This window comes from Malaclemys terrapin, chromosome 10, assembly GCF_027887155.1.
Source record: "Malaclemys terrapin pileata isolate rMalTer1 chromosome 10, rMalTer1.hap1, whole genome shotgun sequence".
In the NCBI taxonomy this organism is placed as follows: Eukaryota; Metazoa; Chordata; order Testudines; family Emydidae; genus Malaclemys; species Malaclemys terrapin.
Window position 1 is genome coordinate 50,349,919 of NC_071514.1, and position 13,545 is coordinate 50,363,463.

At 48.5% G+C, this 13,545-nt stretch overlaps 1 protein-coding gene across 4 annotated transcripts in view; it reads right to left on the reverse strand.

Annotated features, from left to right (window-relative positions):
- Positions 1-13,545, reverse strand: part of LOC128844813 (ankyrin repeat and fibronectin type-III domain-containing protein 1-like) — a 601,031-nt gene that overhangs the window by 156,390 nt on the left and 431,096 nt on the right. For all 4 annotated transcript variants that reach the window (XM_054042827.1, XM_054042826.1, XM_054042824.1 and 1 more), the window contains one exon: positions 688-728. In XM_054042827.1, the coding sequence (XP_053898802.1) occupies positions 688-728 (41 nt within the window). The remainder of the gene's footprint in view (positions 1-687; positions 729-13,545) is intronic.

Sequence of the window (13,545 nt, forward strand, 5' to 3'; positions counted from 1 at the left end):
GGGGCCCAGAGGTTGAAAATGGTTTAAGGACTTTATTTACTCTGTCTCATAGGAATGGCCATGCTGGATCAGAGCAATGGTCCATGTAGACAGGGAATGCACTGTTCTGCCAACTGCCTACTCCATTGCTGGTCTAGTGGTATATTAGGAGAGCCTATGTCTATGACTACTGATACAGTGGCTCCAAACAGTCCTCTCTTCCCCCATTTTACCCTCAAAGGTGATGGCTTGTATCCGATGGAATGAGAGGGAAGCATTTGTGTCAAAATACTGGCAGTGAAAGCTCCGCGCCAAGACCAGCCAGTTACAACATACAGCATCAGAGTCTCTAGACCAACCACACTGTGTTCAGTACAATTCCAGAGCAAGGAGTAGCAAAGGTGGGAAGGACCATCTTTGCAACCCCCTCCTTCCGAGGCCACTGGACATCAGCCTGGTCCCTGATGCCAGGCAGAGCAGCCTTGATTCTTCCTGATCTCATCTGGGGATTTGCATATGCCCTGAAGCAAAGCGACTGACAGCCCTTGAAGTGTTGTCCTAGCAAGCGTAATTGCAGAAACTATTCTTATCCATTGACATGGCTAATCTTAGTGAGATACAGTGTTTCTCTCAATAATACGTTGCAACAGTGAATTTCCACTCAGGTGCACACACTCTCTCTCAAACACACAGGCCACTGGCACTTACTTTGGTTGGAAAAAGTCCTTCTTGTCCGCTGACCCAAGGCTCTGAAAGACAAAAACAGACACGTTTCTTTAAGCCCCTTTCATTCATCTGCCTGCCAGGAACACCCATCCCATGCAGAGAGACCAACCGAAAGCATTCATGTGTGCATGTAGGAATGGGAATGGCACATGGAGCCTTTCACCCCCAGGGCCTGGGTTCAAATCCAACTTCCACCACAAGCCATTGAAAATCATGGATGCCTAATGGCTGCTCAGTGGCCTATATGAAGTGAATGGGTGGCAGGAGTCACCACCGGCAGCTGCACTCACTGCCTCCCCTGCAGGGAATCTCAGTGGAGACCAAGGACTGAATAGGCCTTGCAGACACAACGATCCTCTCGCTCCTACAGGTCAGGTTACAAGCACTCTGTGGGGACTTGCACTGCCATTGCCTCACTAGTACTAGCCCTGGGGATAAACAGGAGGCTGTGATGCCCCTGACTGGAGTGGCAAAATTTCTCAGGATGTTAAATGAGCATGTTGTGCAGAACGGTGGGAGGGGTTCACACGGTCTGTATTCAGAGAAGCAGAAATGCCACCAGGCCCACGGTTCACGGATGCAGTTTGATTCACTGTGCATCCTAACCTCCCTTAGCCCCTATCTGGCCGCCTCACCCTGCACCTGAACACATCATGAACTGGTTACTGGATTTTACCCCCTGAGGCAGGGAAGTGCTATTGTCCCCAGGCTACAGAAGAGAAAGTATGGCACAGATTAAATGAGCGACTTGCCCAAGGTTACACAGCATGTCTGAACTGAACTCGGGTCTCCCAAGTCCCAGTCTCAACCACTCAATACTTCACACTAGATGAACTGTGTCAAACTCCAAGCATACATCCACAAATGCCAGTAGAAGAGATGATCTGACATACAGAGAGATTCCCATGTGCTATTATTTTCCAAGTGTAGAAGGTTTAATGTGGTTTCACCAACACTCCATTTATTAAAGTTTGACAAAATCCCAAACCACCTGCTCAGAGAAGTCTAAGAACTTCGAATTTTCCAAAGCGGGTCCTGCCCTGTCTCAGTCTTTCAGAAGGAAAACACCACAGGCTGGATTTCCAAAGGTGCTTGGATTTTCTGCACTGGCAAAGGCAGTGTGTTTTGGCGTGCATTCAGCTAGCTTCTGTGAATTCCTATTTGCATGTGAGAGAGAGGTATGAGAGTGTGTGGGAGAGAGGGTGTGCAGGGGCATGCAGGTGTATAAGAGGGGTGGGCAAGAGGGTGTGTGTGACAGGTGTGGAAGTGTGTGAGAGAAAGGGAACGTGTGGATGTGCGAGTGAGAAGAAGTGTGATTATGTGTATGGCGAGTCTGTACACACTGTACATGTCCATACATCAGCAGACCTTTCCTGGCTACCCCAGCAGCTGATTCGGGGGGAAATGCATTCAGATACATCATTCTTGGCCCCCAGAGAAAGGAGCCAGAGAGATGTCACTCAAGTCCCAGGCAGGTGTGGAGAGCCCCACATCCAGCTCTCTGCTCTGGGACACATTCCTGACAGGACAAAATCTCAGGGCTGCAAACTAACTGGGGGCAAGCGCTTGCCCCATGTGAGATACAAAGGGAGAGGGGCACACTTAGCAAAACCAAACCTCAGGGACTTCTGGGCAGTGGCTGGGGCCAGACAAGGTCCTGCCAGCAGCACTTCCACCAGCAAATGGACATGGAAGGGAGGGAAAGAGGGGAACCAGCAGAGCCATGCCTAGTAAGTAGACTTTCAGCAGGTTCAGGTATCCCATTCACACTGCGCTTGGGCAAGGAAGAGACAGCAAGACAGACAGACAGACCAAACCTTAGCTTCAGCAAGCCCCGCCCATCGTCCCAGTGCTAAGAACCCTCTCCTCCTCTTTGTACTGGCTCATTGTTGCTCTCGCTGTTTGTTTTCTTATTGTCCAACTCTCCCTCCTCTCCCCTTTCAATCTTCCTCCTTGCAGAGTTGAAAATGAGGATGGTTTAGCGGGTAGGATACAGCCACCTGCTCCGGACCGGCAGCGGAGTAGGAGAGGATGTGTGTGCATGCAAGGAGCAGGCTTGAACTCTGAAGCTGGTGTTGTACTTTTACACTACGGTTGCCAGGCAATAGCTAAGGCTAACTCCAAAACAGTGAGAAGCAACCAGTCAGAATACTAATCAATGGAGCAGTAATCACCGCCCCCACTGCATTCACAACACCAGCCTCCTCGCCTCAACGGGACCCACTGGTTGTTTGCACTATTTGTTTGAAAAGCAAGTGGCTACACTGCCTCTTCATTGAGAATTTCTAAGCCTTTCAGTGCCTGTCCAAGCACACTGGGTAGGAAGCAATATGCATCCAGCCCCATATAAGTGGGATGTACTACTGCCTGATTTTCAGCAGACTTTCACTCGGAGGTTATAGAATCATAGGAGGTCATCTAGTGCAACCCCCTGCTCAAAGCAGGACGAACACTAACTAAATCATCCCAGCCAGGGTTTTGTCAATCCAGGCCTTAAAAACCTCTAAGGATGGAGATTCCACTGCCTCCCTAGGTAACCCATTCCAGTGCTTCACCACCCTCCTAGTGAAATAGTGTTTCCTAAGATCCAACCTAGACCTCCCCCACTGCAACTTGAGATTTTTGCTCCTTGTTCTGTCATCTGCCACCACTGAGAACAGCCGAGCTCCATCCTCTTTGGAATCCCCCTTCAGGTAGTTGAAGGCTGCTATCACATCCTCCCTCATGCTTCTCTTCTGCAGACTAAACAATCCCAGTTCCCTCAGCCTCGCCTTGTAAGTCATGTGCCCCAGCCCCCTCATCATTTCCATTGCCCTCCGCTGGACTCTCTCCAATTTGTCCACATCCTTTCTGTAGTGGGGGGCCCAAAACTGGACGCAATACTCCAGATGTGGCCTCTTTTGGCCCAAGCCTCCAATTTGTCTAGTTCACTCTGGACCCTATCCCTAACCACCAGCATATCTATCTCTCCCCCAAGCTTAGTGTCATCTGTGAACTTCCTGAGGGTGCAATCCATCCCATCGTCCAGATCATTAATAAAGATGTTGAATAAAACTGGCTCCAGGACCGACCCATGGAGCACTCCACTTGATACCAGCTACCAACCAGACATCGAGCTGTTGATCACTACCCGAGGAACCCAACAATCTAGCCAGATTTCTATCTACCTTATAGTCCATTCATCCAATCCATACTTTTTTAACTTGCTGGCAAGAATACTGTGGGGGACCATATCAAAAGCTTTGATATCACATCCACTGCTTTCTCCATATCCACAGAACAAGCTCATCATAGAAGGCAATCAGGTTGGTCACGCATGACTTGCTCTTGGTGAATCCATGTTGACTGTTCCTGATCACCTTCCTCTCCTCCAAGGGCTTCAAAATGGTTTCCTTGAGGACCTGCTCCACGATTTTTCCTGGGACTGAGGTGAAGCTGACCGGTCTGTAGTTTCCTGGGTTCTCCTTCTTCCCCTTTTTAAAGATAGGCACTATATTTGCCTTTTTCCAATCGTCCGGGACCTCCCCCGATCACCATCAGTTTACAAAGATAATGGACAATGGCTCTGCAATCACATCAACCAATTCCCTCAGCACCTTTGGATGCATTAGATCTGGAACCATGGACTTGTGCATGTCCAGCTTTTCTAAGTAGTCCTTAAACTGTTCTTTCACCACTGAGGGCTGCTCACTTCCTCCCCATACTGTGTTGCCTAGGACAGCAGTGTGGGAGCTGACCTTGTCTGTGAAGACCAAGGCAAAAAAAGCATTGAGTACTTCAGACCACCTCCTGGTCTGGTGGTCTATAGTACATGCCCACCACGACATCACCCTTGTTGCTCTCACTTCACTTCACATCATCTGTCTCTAGATTGCCTCCCCCATTCAGTAAGGGTCCCACATTTTCCCTGACCTTTTGCTTGTTGCTAACATACCTGTAGAAACCCCTCTTGTTACCCTTCACATTCCTTGCTAGCTGCAACTCTAGTTGTGTTTTGGCCTTCCTGATTACACCCCTGCATGCTCGAGCAATATTTTTATACTCCTCCCTAGCCATCTGACCAAGTTTCCACTTCTTGTAAGCTTCCTTTTGTGTTTAAGCTCACTGAAGATTTCACTGTTAAGCCAAGCTGGTCGCCTGCCTGTAGTGAGTCGGTGTGGCTCCCCTCCTGCCCAGAAGAGGGAGCCCACGTGCAGGCACCAGAGTGGGTGGGACCACCACCGCCTGTCCCCGCCCCCCGGAAGTCAAGAGGCGGGACAGGAAGTATAAAGGCCGGCCGCCAGAGCTCAGTCTGCGGCCAGCCACCACAGGGAGCAGACGTGCGGCCGGGAGCTCCCGGCCAGGAGACCACCGAAGACCGAGGCCTGGACCCTAGCTGGCCTGAGCTACCCGGGCCCGCTACGAGGAGGAGCCGCCGGAGCCCGTCCGCTCCCATCACTGGGAGAATCCCTGGGAACCCCACCCCACCAACCCTGAGGGTGAGACTGCACCCGAACCCCTCCGCCCCTGCTGCTACCCAGAGGAGCCGCCCGAGGACCGTTGGCCTGACTTCCCGGCAGAGCTACCGGACCTGCCACCGAGCCCTGGCTGAGAGGAGCCCATGCAGATGGACTGGCCCGAGCCCGGTGCGACGAATGAGGTAGGCTTTGAGGGGGATCGTGGAAGTAGCCCGGGGGTAGCCGACCCCAGTCCAGCTGCAACCGAGTGTGAGCCAATGTCAGTGTGTTGCGGTCTGAATACCCCACTGACCAGCAGCGGCAGTAACCGCTGCTAGGGCCCCGGGCTGGAACGCAGTGGAGTGGGTGGGCCTGTGTTCCCCCCTGCCACCCCTGCTCACGGGTGGCAGGCTTCCCCCTCACTCAACGCTCGGCTACAGAAAGCCTAGGCGTGCCTTACCTGAGCTTAACTGTGTTTGCCCCGCCCTGATCCAGGGCCTGGGCTCTGAACTGTTTGCTTGCTCCGCCCCTGCAGTCAAGGGCCTGAGCTTTAACTGTGGTTGCTCCGGCCCTGCACCAAAGAGCCGGAGCTTCGGGACTAACTGACTGCTTGTTCCCACAGTAGTGAGTCGGTGTGGCTCCCCTCCTGCCCGGAAGGGTCGAGCCCCGGCTAGGACCTATTACACTGCCATATTTACTATTCTTTCTAAACATTGGGATGGTTTGTTCCTGCGCCCTCAATAAGGCTTCTTTCAAATACAGCCAGGCTTTCCTGGACTCCTTTCCTTCTCATATTAGTCTCCCAGGGGATCCTGTCCATCAGATCCCTAAGGGAATCAAAATCTGCTTTTCTGAAGTCCAGGGTCCGTATTTTGCTACTGTCCTTTCTTCCTTTTGTGAGGATCCTAAACTCAACCATCTCATGGTCATTGTTGCCCAGGTTTCCACCCACTGCTACTTCCCCTACCAATTCTTCCCTGTTTGTAAGCAGCAGGTCAAGAGGAGAAAGGCCTCAGGTTGGTTCCTCCAGTAGTTGCACCAGGAAGTTGTCCCCAACACTATCCAAAAACTTCCTGGATTGTCTCTGCACTGCTGTACTGCTCTCCCAGCAGATGTCAGGGTGATTGAAGTCCCCCATTAGAATCTGGGCCTGTGTTCTGGAAACTTCAGTTAATTGTCCGAAGAAAGCCTCGTCTCCCTTATCCTCCTGGTCTGGTGGTCTATAGTACATGCCCACCACGACATCACCCTTGTTGCTCTCACTTCTAAACGTAACCCAAAGACTCTCAACAGGCTTTTCTCCAGTTTCATATTGGAGCTCTGAGCAATCATACCCCTCTCTTACATACAGTGCAACTCCTCCACATTTCTTCCCCTGCCTGTCCTTCCTGAACAGTTTATACTCATCCATGACAGTGCTCCAGTCATTTGAGTTACCCCACCAAGTCTCTGTTATTCCAATCACATGATAGTTCTTTGACTGTGCCAGGACTTCCAATTCTTCCTGCTTGTTTCCCAGGCTTCTTGCATTCATGTACAGGCACCTAAGATAACTAGCTGATTGCCCTTCTTTCTCAGTGTGAATCAGGAGGCCTCCCCCTGTTGCACCCTCCTCCTTGTGTTTCCTCCTGGTATCCACTTCCCCACTTACCTCAGGGCTTAGGTCACTGCCCCCCGGCAAACCTACTTTAAAGCCCTCCTCACTAGGTTAGCAAGCCTACCTGCAAAGATGCTCTTTCCTCTCTTCGTTAGGTGGTTCCCAACTCTTCCTAGCAATCCTTCTTCCCGGAACAACATCCCATGGTCGAAGAAGCCAAAGTCCTCTCTCTGACACTACCTGCGTAACCATGCATTTACCTCCACACTTCGACGGTCCCTACCTGGGCCTTTTCCTTCAACAGGGAGGATGGATGAGAACATGACTTGCGCCTCCTTTATCCTTCTTCCCAAAGCCATGTAGTCTGCAGTGACCCGCTCAAGGTCATTCTTGGCAGTATCATTGGTAACCACGTGGAGAAGTTGGAAGGGGTAGTGGTCCGAGGGCTTGTTCAGTCTCAGCAGACACTCAGTCACATCCTGAATTCTAGCTCCAGGCAAGCAGCACACTTCTCGAGTCTCTCGGTTTGGTCGGCAGATGGATGACTCTGTCCCACTTAGGAAGGAGTCCCCGACCACCACCACCTGTCTCCTCCTCTTGGGAGTGGTGGTCGTGGAATCCTCATCCCTAGGACAATGCATCTCATGCCTTCTGGTCAATGGGGTCTCCTTCTGATCAGTTCCCTCAGATGGCTCTTCCAAATCATTCTCCGCAGTAGTACCTGTGCAGAGAGCCTGAAAACTGTTTCTTACCTCTATCTGCATAGGGGGTAGATGGGTTCTCCTCATTCTTGTCTGGACATGGACCAGCACAATGTTCATCTGCGATCAGTTTGAAATCTCCTCTTGGAGATGTGCATGTTACTGCTCTGCTCTCAGGGAGCCCTCTCCCCACTTTGCATATGTTCGGAAAGCACCTGGTTCCAAACCCATTGCTACGGAGATGAGCACCCTAGCAATAAATCATTCTTCTGGTGCAGCGACCTCTGACAGAAAATCTGAACCAGTCACACGAGGCAGCTCCCAGAAATTGCTCTGGAACCACACGTAGAAAGACAAAGAATGCATAACTACCCGGTCACCCATTCTGGGGCAATGTGGGAGGTGGGGTTGCTTTGCAATGCCCCCTTCAGGGCCACGCATGGCACTGCGGCGCTCCCTGCCTGAGTCTGCAACCACTGGCTGCCAGTTTGGGCCAGGGTAGCCTGTGCCGTAAGCTTAGCGTCAATCAAGTAACTAAACAGGAACTCCGGGTTCCGCTCTCTGCGCCTTGAAACAAAGAAGAAATAAAACAACCTTCAAATGCAACAGTTTAGCTGTAGCATGCAGGGCCAGGCCCCTGGCTTCTGGGTTAGCCTTGAGGCACTCCTCCTCTGTCCCAGTCTCACCCAGCTCTGCCCCTAAGCAAACACAGGCAAGCCTCCGTAACTGGCCTGCTGGTTCTTGATTGGTCAGTATGTCCTCCTGTCCCTGTGCGGGGACCGTCTTGAGTGGATTTTCCTTGGGTGGGGAATGTCAGGGCACTGATGCCTCCAGTGGAGATGGAGAAGACCTGACAGACCCTGTCAGAGGTTGTTAGTTACCTACTGGTAGAAAAGTAGTCGCATATAGGCAAATACCCCATCTAACCAATACTGGAAGAATATACCATGTGTGACAGAGGTTAATCACGCTGCTTAGTGCACAGCTGGAAGGTGCTCAGCGCCTATGGTGACAAGAGCGCCTACACTGAACATTACACAGTACAGTACCGCTGCGACCTGGGCAACCAAAGCAGCAGCAGCCCAAAGCCCAAGAAGTCTGTGCACTGTATAGGTAAACTGGATTACCTGAAATCAGCCCTGGGTGCTGGGAGCACATCTTACTGTCCATTCTTAAGCCTTCTAATGGGGAACCTGGTTTTACCAGTTTTCATTCGTAACCTCATGTTACTAATCAGCACCCTGCAGAACTCCTTCTCCTTCTCAACAGCCTTCCCCACCAGCTTTCACTTGCAAATCCTGTTCTTCGCTCAAAAAGACCTTCTCCTAGCAAGCCCGCTTCACCTTCCCAATGGTTATGGCTGGAAGATGGCCTCTTCCAAAAGCACTCCTACCTTACCCAACATCAGCCACAGTCACATCCCACTTCAACGGCTACATGGTCTTCAGCCAGGGATCGCACCCCCTTGTAGTAAGAGAAAGACATTCAGAGTGAGCACCAAGTTTTCGCTTGTCCACAGCATCTCCATGAAAGACTCCCATTACTTCTTCAAATGATCGTATCATAGGGACCTCACAATACCTCTAGAAGACACTTTTGGAAATGCTTAATCCACAATAAGGGGCTCAATCCAATTCCCTGTGAAGTCAATGGAAAGACTCTTATTGACTTTACTGGGAATAGGACTGGGCCTTACCAGTCCAGCTGTCTTTTAGGTAACAGAGACTCACTATCAGTTCTTTGGAATAGCAGTTTGTCCTAGTACATTAATAAATAGAAACAACAACAGTAACAGTACTATCACCTATACAGCACTTTCACTTTTTCAAAATGCTGCACACATGCTAGCTCAATACATTTATTGTAGAAGACAGCTATATCTGAAAAAGCTACTTCGCCCAGTTATAGGAAACTGGGAATTCCTGACCTCTTGAGTGTGTCTAATCTCTCCTTCAAAGGGAGGTGACTTTTCTGAAATGAAGATTCATGGGTCCCATTTCTGCCTGATTTAAAATCCATCTTCAACAAGAAAAATAAGGATAAAGAAGTTTTGAAAATCAAGGGAAAAGGTGAACCTTGTAAATTTAGTTACTGATAGAAAGTAAGTAAAGGAATATTTGCAAAAGCAGGAATATGTACAGATCAATGAGTCTAGATGATTTACACCTCAGGGCATTAAGGGAATCAGTTAACATTAGCTTACCAAACAACTACTTCTGAAGAGTCGTGGAGAGTGGAGGCAGTACTGAATGGCTGGAGAAAAGCAAATGAGGGCCTAATCTAAAAAAAAAAAAAGAAGGCATGACGCTGCTAATTGTTATCCAGAAAATCTATCTAGTGAAAGAATAGCACAAATAATAAGAAAAAATTCTAGTAATGTGGTCCAGTGAATTGGACCTGGACAAGGAACCAGGATTCTCAGCTCTGCCATTGGTCTGCTGGGTAACTCCAAGGAAATAATTTCCCCTCTCCGTGCCTCAGTTTCTCCATCTTTAAAATGGGGATAACACTAAGCTTCCTTTGTGAAGCTCTTAGAAATCTATAGATGAAAGTGCTTTATAGGAGCGAAGTAACACTATTGTTATTATTTACCTACAAGACAATGGAACCAGGAGCAATAAATAGATGGGATTACAAAGAATAAATCTTGCCAGACAAACTTGATTTAATTTTTTCACAGAACAACACTAATCTTTGAAGGGAGCCCAGGAGATAGACTGGTCATATATTTGGATTGTAGGAAAGTATTTAATATAATGCTCATGGAATGTTACCAGCACACTTAATTCAGATTGTCTTGAGTACAGATGCTGCCAAATGGGGTGAAATTTGCCATAAAGACTATAATGGCCAAGCACTGAGTCAGTGGAAGGTGGAATGAAACAAAAAATAGGGGAAATTTAGTCAGGAAAAATGTCCTGAGGCTGAGATTTATTAGAGTTTAGAAGAGTCTCCAGAGTGGAGGGGATTTTTAAAATCACTCAGGATTTTTAAAAGCTGCCTAGATAAAGCACTAAGCAACATGCAGAAGGGACAATTCCTGCCCTCAAAGGGAGATGGTCTAGTTGATTCATGTCTAAGTTCTGTGACACCCAACCTGTGCCTGATGACTGAAGCAGACAAAGAACCTGGAATGAAGCCTCTAACAGGTTTGACACTTAACTCTCTGGTGGTAGGAAAGGTTCATATCCTTGAGGTGGGCATGAAATGACCTGGGATTTAGAGCCTATACATATATCTCTCATTATATTACTGGGCCATCTGCTTTCTTGTTTCTGTGAAGACTGGTGTAAAAGCACAGCCAGGTGCTGAAGAGGGGTGATGCTGGAGGAAGCAGATTGCCTCTCCTAAAATAACTCCAGAAGCCACCGAGGTTCTGGCTGACCTGTCATTCCTGCAAAGCAAGCTGGAGCCCAGGAGAGAAGGAGACAAGGAATGGAGGGTGGTGACAGTGAGTTAAATCAACAGCTCCCCGATCCAAGCCCCACCTCATGGTTCCTCATCACTCTTAATGAGTCACCTGGAGCACAACCATGTGCATTTCTCCTGGTTTGCTCATTTCATTGATGACTCAGGGTTTAGGAAGCACACTCTAAATCCCCTAATGAAATAATGGAGAGGAGTCAGTTTTATCATGCTGGGTGTATTTTTAAACATATATTATTAGAAGATGCTCAAGACTGTCTCTAAAGATCATCAGCCTCCAGAGATAGGGAAGAGAATTCCTCGCTATATAGAAACATTTCAGCATGATGGAAGGGGCCTCTTGAGACAGAGGAACAGCAGCCCAGCCCATCTACCAATCCCCCCAGCATGGAACAGGGAGAATGAATGTGATAGTCCCAGGGGTGGACGTGCTGCAGCCGGAGACATTGCACATGCTCCATCTCCTTGTACCCCAGGACGACGATGCAGGTGGTGATGCTGTGTTGTTACAGGTTGTCATAACTATAAACGGAAGGGTAACAGCTGTCCTGTGTACAGTACTATAAAATCCCTCCTGGCCAGAGACTCCAAAATCCTTTTCCCTGTAAAAGGTTAAGAAGCTCAGGTAACCTGGCTGGCATCTGACCTAAAGGACCAATAAGGGGACAAGATACTTTCAAATCTTGGGGGGGGGGGGGAAGGCTTTTGTTTGTGTTCTTTGTTTTGGTTGTGTGTTCGCTCTCGGGACTGAGAGGGACCAGACATCAATCCAGGTTCTCCACATCTTTCTGAACAAGTCTCTCCTATTTCAAACTTGTAAGTAAATAGCCAGGCAAGGCGTGTCAGTTTTCCTTTGTTTTCTCAACTTGTAAATGTACCTTTTACTAGAGTGTTTATCTTTGTTTGCTGTACTTTGAACCTAAGACTAGAGGGGAGTCCTCTGAGCTCTTTAAGTTTGATTACCCTGTAAGGTTAATTTCCATACTGATTTTACAGAGATGATTTTTACCTTTTTCTTTAATTAAAAGCCTTCTTTTTAAGAACCTGATTGATTTCTCCTTGTTTTAGATCCAAGGGGGTTGGATCTGTATCCACCAGGAGTTGGTGGGAGGAAGGAGGGGAATGGTTAAATTCTCCTTGTTTTAAGATCTAAGGGGTTTGGATCTGTATTCACCAGGGAATTGGTGAAGGTCTCTCAAGGCTACCCAGGGAAGGAAATTAGCCTTGGGATGGTGGCAGCGGACCAGAGCTAAGCTGGTAGTTAAGCTTAGAAGTTTTCATGCAGGCCCCTACATTTGTACCCTAAAGTTCAAAGTGGGGATACAGCCTTGACATGGTGGCAGAGCGGTGGGATCATTTTAAACCCAAAAGCCAGTGAGATTTTTTTTTTCCTTCTAGCTGCTTGGAAAGCAGAGCTGGAGATAGATGCATATCTTATCTCTCCTTGCCTGAAGGCAGAGGTGTTAAGTTTTTTTAACAAGGTCCTTTGTTAAGAGAAGTGTTCAAATGAGCAAACAAAGGTAAAAGGAATTTACAAGCTGAATTGTTTTTTTTCTTTTTACATCCTCCGGAGTAGCTAGTTAGAAAGTCTCTGTTAACTCAGCAGCAGCCAGAGCTGAGAGCTTCCCAGTTTCAGTCAACTGCAGAGGGGGTGACCCAGCACAAGAAAACAGGAAAATGACTACCAAAGAAGTAGCTAAAAAAATAGAACTGGCCAAACTAGAAGCAGAAGAAAATGAAAGAAAACATCAGAGACTGCTTCAATTAACAAAACTCGAGACAGAGCAGAGACCAAGAGAAGAGAAAGCCAAAGAGGAGGCTCACAAGAGAACTGTGGAGCTGAAAGAAAAAGAGATGGAGGAGAGAGAAAAAGAAAGGAAGCATGAACTGGAAGTAGCAAAGGCTAAGCAGGATGCACCAGCCAATCCTAACAACCCCCCTCCAGGTACCACTTCCCATCCCAGAAAATTCCCCACCTACAAGGCAGGCGATGATACTGAGGCCTTCTTAGAAAATTTTGAAAGGGCCTGCCTTGGATACAGCATCGCTGCAGACCAGTACATGGTAGACCTGAGGCCGCAGCTCAGTGGACCCTTAGCAGAGATGGCGGCTGAAATGCCTAAGGAACACATGAACAGTTATGAACTTTTTAAAAACAAGGCCAGACTCAGAATGGGGCTAACACCCGAGCATGCCCGTCGGCGGTTCAGAGCCCTAAAGTGGAAACCCGATGTGTCATTTACCCGGCATGCCTACCACATTGACAAAAATTGTGATGCCTGGGTGTCAGGAGCAAATGTTAAATCTCTGGAAGATCTGGTTTCCCTAGTAAAAATGGAGCAGTTTTTAGAGGGTGTTCCTGAGGAAATAGAAAGGTACATCCTAGACAGGAAGCCCAAAACTGTAACTGAGGCAGGGGAGATTGGAGCCAAATGGGTGGAGGTGGCAGAAAAGAAAAAACTAGTAGCAGTTGGAGCAAATATCAGAAGGGGCAAGCCGAAACAAAACCTTACCACTGGGGACAACCCAAGGCCCCACCCACATCCCCAGGGAAACCCCAGACGCCTTCTCACCCCACCAACCAACATCGCCCCGGTGATACCTTAGCAGGGCGATGTTTTAAATGTAATGAATTGGGACATATAAAGGCTCACTGCCCCAAGAACCCCAACCGATTACA